This window comes from Trifolium pratense, linkage group LG4 (genome assembly GCF_020283565.1).
Source record: "Trifolium pratense cultivar HEN17-A07 linkage group LG4, ARS_RC_1.1, whole genome shotgun sequence".
In the NCBI taxonomy this organism is placed as follows: Eukaryota; Viridiplantae; Streptophyta; class Magnoliopsida; order Fabales; family Fabaceae; genus Trifolium; species Trifolium pratense.
The window spans coordinates 196,071-208,921 of NC_060062.1; the positions used below are offsets into that span (position 1 = coordinate 196,071).

A 12,851-nucleotide genomic window follows, 5' to 3' on the forward strand; every position below is an offset into this window, starting at 1 on the left:
TCAAGATTAATAGTTTATTAAATAACGTAAATCTTGATGGGTCTCAATAACTTATCAAATGATTTTCAAAAAATTTTAAAAAATTTATGGATGATCTATACGATATAAATTTTTAATCCGACGTTGAATTTTGTAAAATTCATATTCGGTATATCACTTGTCCACGATGGACTACTAGATGATCTACCGTAGCATTATCCCTAGAAAGATTTGAACCTTCCTCTCTATCCTCAGGTACGTTAAACGCTTCCAAAAAGGTATTCACAACTTTATTAACATTAATAGCAATATTATGGACATTAACATTAGAGTTTAATGCTAATAAATTTTCCCTTTCTGATTCTCTCTCCGGCTCATCCACCACCGCCATCAATCTCCGTTCATCCTCCTCCTCTTCATCCTCCGAACTATCATTATCCATTGATCTTACTTGCTGGTCTTGTTTCTGGGTTGTCATAATCCTCATAGGTCCGTACAAATCTTCGATGACACGGAGGTGAAAAACCTCGCCGTTTATCTTTACATCGATAAATTCATCTACCACAAGTTGACAGGAAGTTCTAATCATGAGTCTCGCTACATCCATAGATAATTTCTTAATCATCATGTCATCTGCGTTTAAAAAAATTCTCCATGGTTTCAAAACTTGAGCATAGAAAAGCTTGTTCCACGCATGAGCAGGTATCCCATAAACTCTTAACCAAATAATACGTTCAAGATAAATATCCTTAGTGCTCCATGGACGAATTTCCCGAAACCATTGATCCAACCATTCTTTCGCATCTTCCATCAAAGCTTGCACCTCTCCGTCCTCCTTTAGAAAATCTTGATAATACTAATAATCTTGATATGTCTCAATAACAATTAACATTTCAAATGATGTTCAATTTTTTCTAAATTTCTTTATGAATGATTCATATAATATAAATTTTCAATTCAACAGTAAATTTTGTAAAATTTAATTTCATTACAGTAATATTAATCATTTATTCTATCTGTTTCGAATTACTTGTCGTTTTAGAAAAAAAATTGTTTCAAATTACTTATCGTTTTGATAATTTAAGGTTATATTTAATCTATTATACCCTCATGTAAATTTCAAATATTTAGGAGTAGTTGTTGAATTAAAACCGTAAAAGATTTAATATATATTTTGAAAACTAAAGTTTTGTTTTATATAACATATTAATTTTTTATTTCTTTTGGTATATAATATATTAAATTTATTGAAAAGAAAAAATATCTGAAAAAAATAAAATTATTGGTGAATTAAATAAAGTGTATAATAGGAAGATAAATTTCTTATTTTTTTTTTAAACGACAAGTAATTAATACAAGAATTTAATCGGAGGCTCCACCAACAATTTTTCTACTATGAACAACAGTTGCTTGAATTCAAATTTTTAGTGTCAAATTCAAAGGTCCTTAGCGCGTTCGGCTTATCAATTTATGTGAGTGACTTCGTTCGTTCATGATGAAGTGGTCCATATTAGAATTTACCTATAGACACACCGTTATAATTTTCCTTATCTCTATCATAATTTTGGTACATCAGAATAATAAAAAAAAAAATATGTGGAGGAGAGGGTCAAAATCGGAAAAGTGGGCTTCTTTGTTTGATGCATCTAGTATTTATATTTATTTATTTATTTATTTATCTGAAACGCAAGAAGATTAGGTTGAAGAAAAGAAAAACCCCACCGCTACTAAAGTCTCAATCTGTTTGAAATTCCGTTTCGTGTCGTCGTCTGTTTGAAATTCGAAGGTCCTTATCGCGTTCGGCTTATCAATTTATGTGAGTGACTTCGTTCGTTTGTTTGTTCGTTTGTTCGTTCTTTTCCTATATTTTTTCATGCCTTCAATTTCTTCTCTGTTTTTGGATTTGATATCAATTTATGTTTTGGTTCTATACATTTCAATGCTCATGTTTATTATTGTCTTTCGATTTTGACTATTGATTTCATTTTGTGTGTGTTTTTCGTTTTACCCTAACCCTAAGCATCATTATTTGAATTCTATTAATTATTATGTGGACGTTTTAAATGTTTTAGACTACGAAGCGCACGTACACTCCTTGGATTAGGCTTTCCCCGGTGTCAAACATGTGTCTTCGAACACCGACACTTATGATTACATTTAATCATGTCGTTTTTTCAAATTATTAGCGGTATCGATGTGCCAGTGTCTGTCCTTGTCGTGCTTATACGTTTTAGACTTTGAACAAATGATGCTGAGATGAATTCACGCCTTTAACCAAATGCATATATTGATGCCAACATCTAACTCCAGATGCTTCTTTTATGTTAATATCTACGACTGCAGTTGGTTTAAAAGACTATGGACTCATCTACATCGCAGCAGACGACAGACACCGTCAATGAAAGTTTACCTGCTATACCTGTGGTGCCATATGACCGGTTGTTCCCTTTCTTGTTTCCCCATATTGACCAAGACAAAGTCGATGAAATTCAAGCTTTATTCGAGAAATATAAGGTCTCTTACCCCCAAACCGGTTTTTCCATCATTTCTCTTTCCATCTCTTCTGTGTTAAATATTATTTAAGTTTGTAGTGCAAGGTTTTGCCGTATTACATTATTGTATTACTAACTTTTTTTGTGTCATTTGTTCTAGAGAGATGAAATAATACCCAAGTCTAGGTTTTTCGCGCGTGTGACAGACATTGTGGGAATGCAGCTGGTTTATTCAGCAACGATGCAACTGCACGAACAACAGGTAGAGTAGATGTTTTATGCATTGTTGCTGATGATTTTTCTATAGGGCAGTTGAATATTCATTTCATGTTTATGTTGAGAACTTTATTTTTTTTTCCTTGTAGAATAAAAATCGTCAGGTCCCAGTCAATGAACAGTTTACAACCCAGATCGATTCCAGTGACCTGGATTTGCCATTTGACCAGCTGTATCCTTTCTTTCTACCATATATGACTGACCCAGACAAAGTCATTGAACTTAAAGTTTTATTCGACCAATATAGGGTCTGTTGCCCCAGTATTTATTTTTTCCTCTCTTCAGTGCTATCTAAGTTTTGTGGTGCAAGACTTTGCCATATTACTAACTTTTTTGTGTAATTTGTTCTAGAGAGGTGAAATACCTAAGGATACTTTTGTACCTGTTATGACAGGCATTTTGGGGGAGCAGATATTTAAATCAGCAGCAGCAAAAGTGAAACAACCGGTAGTTAGAGTAGATGGTTTATGCAGCGTTGCTGCATGATTTTTCTATAAGGCAGTTGAATATTGATTTCATGGTTATGCTAAGAACTGTTTTTTTATTTTTTTTGTTCCTTGTAGAAAAGCAATCTACAAGTCAATGAACAACCTGGAACCCAAATCAATTCTAGTGACACAGGGGTGACATTTTACCAGCTGTTCCATCTCTTGGCTCCCCAAATTGGCATAGAGAAAACCATTGATCTTTACGTTTTAGGTGAAAAATACAAGGTCTGTTGCCCCAAAACAGTTTCACCAATATTTCTTTTTCCCTCACTTCTGTGCTAAAAACTATTTAAGTTTGTGGGTGCAAAGTGTTTCCATATTACTAACTTTTTTGTGTCATTTGTTCTAGAGAGGTGAGATACCCAAGTCTGATGTTATACCGCTTATGAAAGGCATTGTGGGGAAGCCGGCTTTTAAATTAGCAGGAGACATACTGCTAAGACAGGTAGGTATAGATGGTTTATGTTAAGAACTGGTTGCTGTTTTCTATAAGGCAGTTGAATAGTATTGATTTCAAGGTTATGCTAAGAACTACTATTTTTTTTCTTCCTGTAGATAAGAAACAAAACAGGCTCTTCTGCCACATCTCTCTAGAAGTATGAATGCTGCTACAGACTGTTCTCATAATACCTGTGTTTGGGCAGGGTGTGACCTGTTAAAGTGTTGTGAGTTGGTTAAATGTTGATGGATTTTGTCAGCTTCCTTTTGGAACCATGTTCTTTGTTCCTACTTATTTTGTGAAAATGCGGTCTAGTCATGCAATTTATTAGAATGTGGATTTCAAAGCTCATGAATCTGATTGGTGATTGGTGTATCTGTCATGACTTTGTGAACTTGATATTGAAGTTCATTAACCATGTGTAGTATTCAAATAATCTTACATAATTGAATTCTAAATTATGCATCCTTGTTTACCAGATTCATTTATGTTAAGCCTTTGAGTTACATATCACATGTGGACATTTGTAAAAGATGAGAAAAATAAATGGAGAGGATTCATTTCTGCAAAAGTGCCATAGGTTTGTTGGAATAAAATAAACTTGACCATTTTAATTAAGTCCTGATTACAATTGGTTTATTTAGGATTTTGATCATATCCTTAATGGGTTCTTCTGTTGATAGGTTTACTATTGGTTCGAATTTCTAGAATGTTTAGCGTCTTTTTGAGTAAAATCAATCTAAAATGCTATAACTAGAAAAGTTAAATTGCATTAGAAAGAAATTGAGTTTCATACATCAATTACAGCCATATGAGAAGTTTTTTTTTGCATTTTGTATGTTGGTGTGAAAATGTGGTTCTATTTTAGGCGGTATGTTTTCTCTATTGGAAAGGAACTTCCTAAAACAGCCTACGATTATTGTATTTATAAGAAAAATCGAAACTCCAGTAACTGTTTTCGAACTTTGCATGTTTGCCACGTGTAGGACACTTGTCCTGGGAAAATCTTTGAAAATTGTTCCCTCCCATCTTCACTTGCTATTTGAATTTGAATTTTTGGTGGGAAAACTCCTTACTTGGTACACTAGTCCTTTATCTTTCGAATCCCCAATCCCCATTGAAGAGCGCATTTTGAACTCACATTATTGAGCTATCTTGTAGTGTTCAATCAAGATAGAAATATTTTATGACAGGAAGAGTAAAATGCTTAAGAAAATAATTTGAGATTTAAAATTATAACAGTCCTTAACCCCGCAAGCATGAGGACTATAAGAACAAAAAACTTTAAAGACCATCTCGAGATGACCAAAGACTGTGATGGTACATCAAGTTAACGACGTAATTGTACTATCTTCAGCAATGTATGGTTTTAAATTTATGTATGTGAGTTATGTGTCATATTCCCTGCTTTTGTTTTGACTTGAATTTTAATCGCCAATTGATAGAAATCATCATTTCAAGACTTGGGGAATTTCCTTCTCTATTCATAATAACTAAATAATTTTTAAGACCAACATAGGGGAGAGTAATTCTAAAATAAATTTGAATATTAATAAAAAAACCTTGTAGCTTAGGAGGAATAGCCTACACATACGACAAAGTTACAGTAGCAAAAGTATAGAAATGAGAAAATTTACATTTAGCATGTGAGTCAGATAAATTGAATGGAAGAGATGTAAAATAATGACAAATAACTACATTTTAACTAGTTTAATCAAAGGCTCCACCAATAATGTTTTTGCTATGGACAACGGTTCCCTATTGATTAAAATCCATATTTCTAGTGTCAGATTCAACAACTATTGAATTTGCTTGAATTTTTTATAGATAACAAAAACAAAATTTGATAAATCTCATAATGCTGAAACTTTTTTGTTTTTTTCCATAAAAAAACATCTTTTTTTCCGAGTGCTATATATATTATAAAATAAAATAGCACCCGCCTCTTAAGTCTCAACTTCCTCTCACGATTTTGTCATCTCTTTCAAAATTGCATTAAACTCTTATTACATTTCATGTCTTCTGTTTGTTTCAGCACCAATTTCTTCTTAGTTTATTAATTTAACATTGATTTGTGGCTTCTTTTTTTTGGATACATGGCTTTTTTTTTTTGACAAATGGATACATGGCTAATGTTTTTCAATGATCATGTTTATTCAAATTTTCTAAATTTTGGATAGGGACAAAATTACTAGAAAGATGGTAAATTCTAATATGGACCACTTGACCACTTCTTCAAGTGGTCCATGGTGGACCAGTTATGAATAACATTATAACGAATACAAATTTTACAAAATCCACCGTTGGATTGAAAGTTTAGATCATATAGATCATCCATAGAAAAATTTAGAAAAATTGAAAATCATTTGATACGTTATTGAGACACATCAAGATTAATAGTTTATTAAATAACGTAAATCATGATGGGTCTCAATAACTTATCAAATGATTTTCAAAAAATTTAAAAAAATTTATGGATGATCTATACGATATAAATTTTTAATCCGACGTTGAATTTTGTAAAATTCATATTCGGTATATCACTTGTCCACGATGGACTACTAGATGATCTACCGTAGCATTATCCCTAGAAAGATTTGAACCTTCCTCTCTATCCTCAGGTACGTTAAACGCTTCCAAAAAGGTATTCACAACTTTATTAACATTAATAGCAATATTATGGACATTAACATTAGAGTTTAATGCTAATAAATTTTCCCTTTCTGATTCTCTCTCCGGCTCATCCACCACCGCCATCAATCTCCGTTCATCCTCCTCCTCTTCATCCTCCGAACTATCATTATCCATTGATCTTACTTGCTGGTCTTGTTTCTGGGTTGTCATAATCCTCATAGGTCCGTACAAATCTTCGATGACACGGAGGTGAAAAACCTCGCCGTTTATCTTTACATCGATAAATTCATCTACCACAAGTTGACAGGAAGTTCTAATCATGAGTCTCGCTACATCCATAGATAATTTCTTAATCATCATGTCATCTGCGTTTAAAAAAATTCTCCATGGTTTCAAAACTTGAGCATAGAAAAGCTTGTTCCACGCATGAGCAGGTATCCCATAAACTCTTAACCAAATAATACGTTCAAGATCAATATCCTTAGTGCTCCATGGACGAATTTCCCGAAACCATTGATCCAACCATTCTTTCGCATCTTCCATCAAAGCTTGCACCTCTCCGTCCTCCTTTAGAAAATCTTGATAATACTAATAATCTTGATATGTCTCAATAACAATTAACATTTCAAATGATGTTCAATTTTTTCTAAATTTCTTTATGAATGATTCATATAATATAAATTTTCAATTCAACAGTAAATTTTGTAAAATTTAATTTCATTACAGTAATATTAATCATTTATTCTATCTGTTTCGAATTACTTGTCGTTTTAGAAAAAAAAAATTGTTTCAAATTACTTATCGTTTTGATAATTTAAGGTTATATTTAATCTATTATACCCTCATGTAAATTTCAAATATTTAGGAGTAGTTGTTGAATTAAAACCGTAAAAGATTTAATATATATTTTGAAAACTAAAGTTTTTTTTTATATAACATATTAATTTTTTATTTCTTTTGGTATATAATATATTAAATTTATTGAAAAGAAAAAATATCTGAAAAAAAAATAAAATTATTGGTGAATTAAATAAAGTGTATAATAGGAAGATAAATTTCTTATTTTTTTTTAAACGACAACTAATTAATACAAGAATTTAATCGGAGGCTCCACCAACAATTTTTCTACTATGAACAACAGTTGCTTGAATTCAAATTTTTAGTGTCAAATTTAAAGGTCCTTATCGCGTTCGGCTTATCAATTTATGTGAGTGACTTCGTTCGTTCGTTCATGATGAAGTGGTCCATATTAGAATTAACCTATAGACACACCGTTATAATTTTCCTTATCTCTATCATAATTTTGGTACATCAGAATAATAAAAAAAAAAAATATGTGGAGGAGAGGGTCAAAATCGGAAAAGTAGACTTCTTTGTTTGATGCATGTAGTATTTATATTTATTTATTTATTTATCTGTAACGCAAGAAGATTAGGTTGAAGAAAAGAAAAACCCCACCGCTACTAAAGTCTCAATCTGTTTGAAATTCCGTTTCGTGTCGTCGTCTGTTTGAAATTCGAAGGTCCTTATCGCGTTCGGCTTATCAATTTATGTGAGTGACTTCGTTCGTTCGTTCGTTTGTTTGTTCGTTTGTTCGTTCTTTTCCTATATTTTTTCATGCCTTCAATTTCTTCTCTGTTTTTGGATTTGATATCAATTTATGTTTTGGTTCTATACATTTCAATGCTCATGTTTATTATTGTCTTTCGATTTTGACTATTGATTTCATTTTGTGTGTGTTTTTCGTTTTACCCTAACCCTAAGCATCATTATTTGAATTCTATTAATTATTATGTGGACGTTTTAAATGTTTTAGACTACTAAGCGCACGTACACTCCTTGGATTAGGCTTTCCCCGGTGTCAAACATGTGTCTTCGAACACCGACACTTATGATTACATTTAATCATGTCGTTTTTTCAAATTATTATCGGTATCGATGTGCCAGTGTCTGTCCTTGTCGTGCTTATACGTTTTAGACTTTGAACAAATGATGCTGAGATGAATTCATGCCTTTAACCAAATGCATATATTGATGCCAACATCTAACTCCAGATGCTTCTTTTATGTTAATATCTACGACTGCAGTTGGTTTAAAAGACTATGGACTCATCTACAGCGCAGCAGACGACAGACACCGTCAATGAAAGTTTACCTGCTATACCTGTGGTGCCATATGACCGGTTGTTCCCTTTCTTGTTTCCCCATATTGACCAAGACAAAGTCGATGAAATTCAAGCTTTATTCGAGAAATATAAGGTCTCTTACCCCCAAACCGGTTTTTCCATCATTTCTCTTTCCATCTCTTCTGTGTTAAATATTATTTAAGTTTGTAGGGCAAGGTTTTGCCGTATTACATTATTGTATTACTAACTTTTTTTGTGTCATTTGTTCTAGAGAGATGAAATAATACCCAAGTCTAGGTTTTTCGCGCGTGTGACAGACATTGTGGGAATGCAGCTGGTTTATTCAGCAACGATGCAACTGCACGAACAACAGGTAGAGTAGATGTTTTATGCACTGTTGCTGATGATTTTTCTATAAGGCAGTTGAATATTCATTTCATGTTTATGTTAAGAACTTTATTTTTTTTCCTTGTAGAATAAAAATCGTCAGGTCCCAGTCAATGAACAGTTTACAACCCAGATCGATTCCAGTGACCTGGATTTGCCATTTGACCAGCTGTATCCTTTCTTTCTACCATATATGACTGACCCAGACAAAGTCATTGAACTTAAAGTTTTATTCGACCAATATAGGGTCTGTTGCCCCAGTATTTATTTTTTCCTCTCTTCAGTGCTATCTAAGTTTTGTGGTGCAAGACTTTGCCATATTACTAACTTTTTTGTGTAATTTGTTCTAGAGAGGTGAAATACCAAAGGATACTTTTGTACCGGTTATGACAGGCATTTTGGGGGAGCAGATATTTAAATCAGCAGCAGCAAAAGTGAAACAACCGGTAGTTAGAGTAGATGGTTTATGCAGCGTTGCTGCATGATTTTTCTATAAGGCAGTTGAATATTGATTTCATGGTTATGCTAAGAACTGTTTTTTTTTTTCCTTGTAGAAAAGCAATCTACAAGTCAATGAACAACCTGGAACCCAAATCAATTCTAGTGACACAGGGGTGACATTTTACCAGCTGTTCCATCTCTTGGCTCCCCAAATTGGCATAGAGAAAACCATTGATCTTTACGTTTTAGGTGAAAAATACAAGGTCTGTTGCCCCAAAACAGTTTCACCAATATTTCTTTTTCCCTCAATTCTGTGCTAAAAACTATTTAAGTTTGTGGGTGCAAAGCGTTTCCATATTACTAACTTTTTTGTGTCATTTGTTCTAGAGAGGTGAGATACCCAAGTCTGATGTTATACCGCTTATGAAAGGCATTGTGGGGAAGCCGGCTTTTAAATTAGCAGGAGACATACTTCTAAGACAGGTAGGTATAGATGGTTTATGTTAAGAACTGGTTGCTGTTTTCTATAAGGCAGTTGAATAGTATTGATTTCAAGGTTATGCTAAGAACTACTATTTTTTTTCTTCCTGTAGATAAGAAACAAAACAGGCTCTGCCACATCTCTCTAGAAGTATGAATGCTGCTACAGTCTACAGACTGTTCTCATAATACCTGTGTTTGGGCAGGGTGTGACCTGTTAAAGTGTTGGTATGTGTGTGATATTAATATAGCAAGTTGTGAGTTGGTTAAATGTTGATGGATTTTGTCAGCTTCCTTTTGGAACCATGTTCTTTGTTCCTACTTATTTTGTGAAAATGTGGTCTAGTCATGCAATTTATTAGAATGTGGATTTCAAAGCTCATGAATCTGATTGGTGATTGGTGTATCTGTCATGACTTTGTGAACTTGATATTGAAGTTCATTAACCATATGTAGTATTCAAATAATCTTACATAATTGAATTCTAAATTATGCATCCTTGTTTACCAGATTCATTTATGTTAAGGCTTTGAGTTACATATCACATATGGACATTTGTAAAAGATGAGAAAAATAAATGGAGAGGATTCATTTCTGCAAAAGTGCCATAGGTTTGTTGGAATAAAATAAACTTGACCATTTTAATTAAGTCCTGATTACAATTGGTTTATTTAGGATTTTGATCATATCCTTAATGGGTTCTTCTGTTGATAGGTTTACTATTGGTTCGAATTTCTAGAATGTTTAGCGTCTTTTTGAGTAAAATCAATCTAAAATGCTATAACTAGAAAAGTTAAATTGCATTAGAAAGAAATTGAGTTTCATACATCAATTACAGCCATATGAGAAGTTTTTTTTTGCATTTTGTATGTTGGTGTGAAAATGTGGTTCTATTTTAGGCGGTATGTTTTCTCTATTGGAAAGGAACTTCCTAAAACAGCCTACGATTATTGTATTTATAAGAAAAATCGAAACTCCAGTAACTGTTTTCGAACTTTGCATGTTTGCCACGTGTAGGACACTTGTCCTGGGAAAATCTTTGAAAATTGTTCCCTCCCATCTTCACTTGCTATTTGAATTTGAATTTTTGGTGGGAAAACTCCTTACTTGGTACACTAGTCCTTTATCTTTCGAATCCCCAATCCCCATTGAAGAGCGCATTTTGAACTCACATTATTGAGCTATCTTGTAGTGTTCAATCAAGATAGAAATATTTTATGACAGGAAGAGTAAAATGCTTAAGAAAATAATTTGAGATTTAAAATTATAACAGTCCTTAACCCCGCAAGCATGAGGACTATAAGAACAAAAAACTTTAAAGACCATCTCGAGATGACCAAAGACTGTGATGGTACATCAAGTTAACGACGTAATTGTACTATCTTCAGCAATGTATGGTTTTAAATTTATGTATGTGAGTTATGTGTCATATTCCCTGCTTTTGTTTTGACTTGAATTTTAATCGCCAATTGATAGAAATCATCATTTCAAGACTTGGGGAATTTCCTTCTCTATTCATAATAACTAAATAATTTTTAAGACCAACATAGGGGAGAGTAATTCTAAAATAAATTTGAATATTAATAAAAAAACCTTGTAGCTTAGGAGGAATAGCCTACACATACGACAAAGTTACAGTAGCAAATGTATTGAAATGAGAAAATTTACATTTAGCATGTGAGTCAGATAAATTGAATGGAAGAGATGTAAAATGATGACAAATAACTACATTTTAAATAGTTTAATCAAAGGCTCCACCAATAATGTTTTTGCTATGGACAACGGTTCCCTATTGATTAAAATCCATATTTCTAGTGTCAGATTCAACAACTATTGAATTTGCTTGAATTTTGTATAGATAACAAAAACAAAATTTGATAAATCTCATAATGCTGAAACTTTTTTGTTTTTTTCCATAAAAAAACATCTTTTTTTCCGAGTGCTATATATATTATAAAATAAAATAGCACCCGCCTCTTAAGTCTCAACTTCCTCTCACGATTTCGTCATCTCTTTCAAAATTGCATTAAACTCTTATTACATTTCATGTCTTCTGTTTGTTTCAGCACCAATTTCTTCTTAGTTTATTAATTTAACATCGATTTGTGGCTTCTTTTTTTTGGATACAAGGCTTTTTTTTTGACAAATGGATACATGGCTAATGTTTTTCAATGATCATGTTTATTCAAATTTTCTAAATTTTGGATAGGGACAAAATTACTAGAAAGATGGTAAATTCTAATATGGACCACTTGACCACTTCATCAAGTGGTCCATGGTGGACCAGTTATGAATAACATTATAACGAATACAAATTTTACAAAATTCACCGTTGGATTGAAAGTTTAGATCATATAGATCATCCATAGAAAAATTGAAAATCATTTGATACGTTATTGAGACACATCAAGATTAATGGTTTATTAAATAACATAAATCTTGATGGGTCTCAATAACTTATCAAATGATTTTCAAAAAAATTTAAAAAATTTATGGATGATCTATACGATATAAATTTTTAATCCGACGTTGAATTTTGTAAAATTCATATTCGGTATATCACTTGTCCACGGTGGACTACTAGATGATCTACCGTAGCATTATCCCTAGAAAGATTTGAACCTTCCTCTCTATCCTCAGGTACGTTAAACGCTTCCAAAAAGGTATTCACAACTTTATTAGCATTAATAGGAATATTATGGACAATAACATTAGAGTTTAATGCTAATAAATTTTCCCTTTCTGATTCTCTCTCCGGCTCATCCACCACCGCCATCAATCTCCGTTCATCCTCCTCCTCTTCATCCTCCGAACTATCATTATCCATTGATCTTACTTGCTGGTCTTGTTTCTGGGTTGTCATAATCCTCATAGGTCCGTACAAATCTTCGATGACACGGAGGTGAAAAACCTCGCCGTTTATCTTTACATCGATAAATTCATCTATCACAAGTTGACAGGAAGTTCTAATCATGAGTCTCGCTACATCCATAGATAATTTCTTAATCATCATGTCATCTGCGTTTAAAAAAATTCTCCATGGTTTCAAAACTTGAGCATAGAAAAGGTTGTTCCACGCATGAGCAGGTATCCCATAAACTCTTAACCAA

General features: G+C 32.7%; 2 protein-coding genes across 5 annotated transcripts; both read left to right on the top strand.

Annotated features, from left to right (window-relative positions):
- The first annotated feature begins 1,429 nt into the window (after nucleotides 1-1,429).
- On the top strand, nucleotides 1,430-10,237 carry LOC123920536. Of its 3 annotated transcripts, XR_006813718.1 has the most exons (9): nucleotides 1,642-1,795; nucleotides 2,323-2,493; nucleotides 2,632-2,733; nucleotides 2,837-2,995; nucleotides 3,099-3,194; nucleotides 3,311-3,460; nucleotides 3,585-3,680; nucleotides 3,791-3,880; nucleotides 9,949-10,237. XR_006813718.1 is itself a non-coding variant. In XM_045972817.1 (8 exons), the coding sequence occupies exons 2-8, from the start codon at nucleotides 2,338-2,340 to the stop codon at nucleotides 3,827-3,829; spliced, it is 798 nt and encodes a 265-aa protein (XP_045828773.1). In that variant the 5' UTR covers nucleotides 1,430-1,451; nucleotides 2,323-2,337; the 3' UTR covers nucleotides 3,830-4,141. The 3 variants fall into 3 exon arrangements, 2 of the variants coding, with proteins under 2 accessions (XP_045828773.1, XP_045828772.1); XM_045972817.1 differs by lacking the exons at nucleotides 1,642-1,795; nucleotides 9,949-10,237 and adding an exon at nucleotides 1,430-1,451 and having other exon boundaries at nucleotides 3,791-4,141; XM_045972816.1 differs by lacking the exon at nucleotides 9,949-10,237 and having other exon boundaries at nucleotides 1,549-1,795; nucleotides 3,791-4,141.
- On the top strand, nucleotides 7,485-10,237 carry LOC123920538. 2 transcript variants are annotated; one of them, XM_045972819.1, is made up of 8 exons: nucleotides 7,485-7,515; nucleotides 8,396-8,566; nucleotides 8,705-8,806; nucleotides 8,909-9,067; nucleotides 9,171-9,266; nucleotides 9,375-9,524; nucleotides 9,649-9,744; nucleotides 9,855-10,237. In XM_045972819.1, exons 2-8 carry the CDS (start codon nucleotides 8,411-8,413, stop codon nucleotides 9,888-9,890), a joined length of 795 nt encoding a protein of 264 aa, XP_045828775.1. In that variant the 5' UTR covers nucleotides 7,485-7,515; nucleotides 8,396-8,410; the 3' UTR covers nucleotides 9,891-10,237. The 2 variants fall into 2 exon arrangements, with proteins under 2 accessions (XP_045828775.1, XP_045828774.1); XM_045972818.1 differs by lacking the exon at nucleotides 7,485-7,515 and adding an exon at nucleotides 7,709-7,860.
- Nucleotides 10,238-12,851: the final 2,614 nt, after the last annotated feature.

Coding starts and splice junctions, on each gene's coding strand:
- LOC123920536 (XM_045972817.1), top strand. CDS start 2,338: ATGGACTCATCTACATCGCAGCAGACGACAGACACCGTCAATGAAAGT. Junction 2,734..2,836: donor TGCAACTGCACGAACAACAG/GTAGAGTAGATG, acceptor TTTTCCTTGTAG/AATAAAAATCGTCAGGTCCC. Junction 3,681..3,790: donor GAGACATACTGCTAAGACAG/GTAGGTATAGAT, acceptor TTCTTCCTGTAG/ATAAGAAACAAAACAGGCTC.
- LOC123920538 (XM_045972819.1), top strand. CDS start 8,411: ATGGACTCATCTACAGCGCAGCAGACGACAGACACCGTCAATGAAAGT. Junction 8,567..8,704: donor CTTTATTCGAGAAATATAAG/GTCTCTTACCCC, acceptor CATTTGTTCTAG/AGAGATGAAATAATACCCAA. Junction 9,267..9,374: donor CAGCAAAAGTGAAACAACCG/GTAGTTAGAGTA, acceptor TTTTCCTTGTAG/AAAAGCAATCTACAAGTCAA.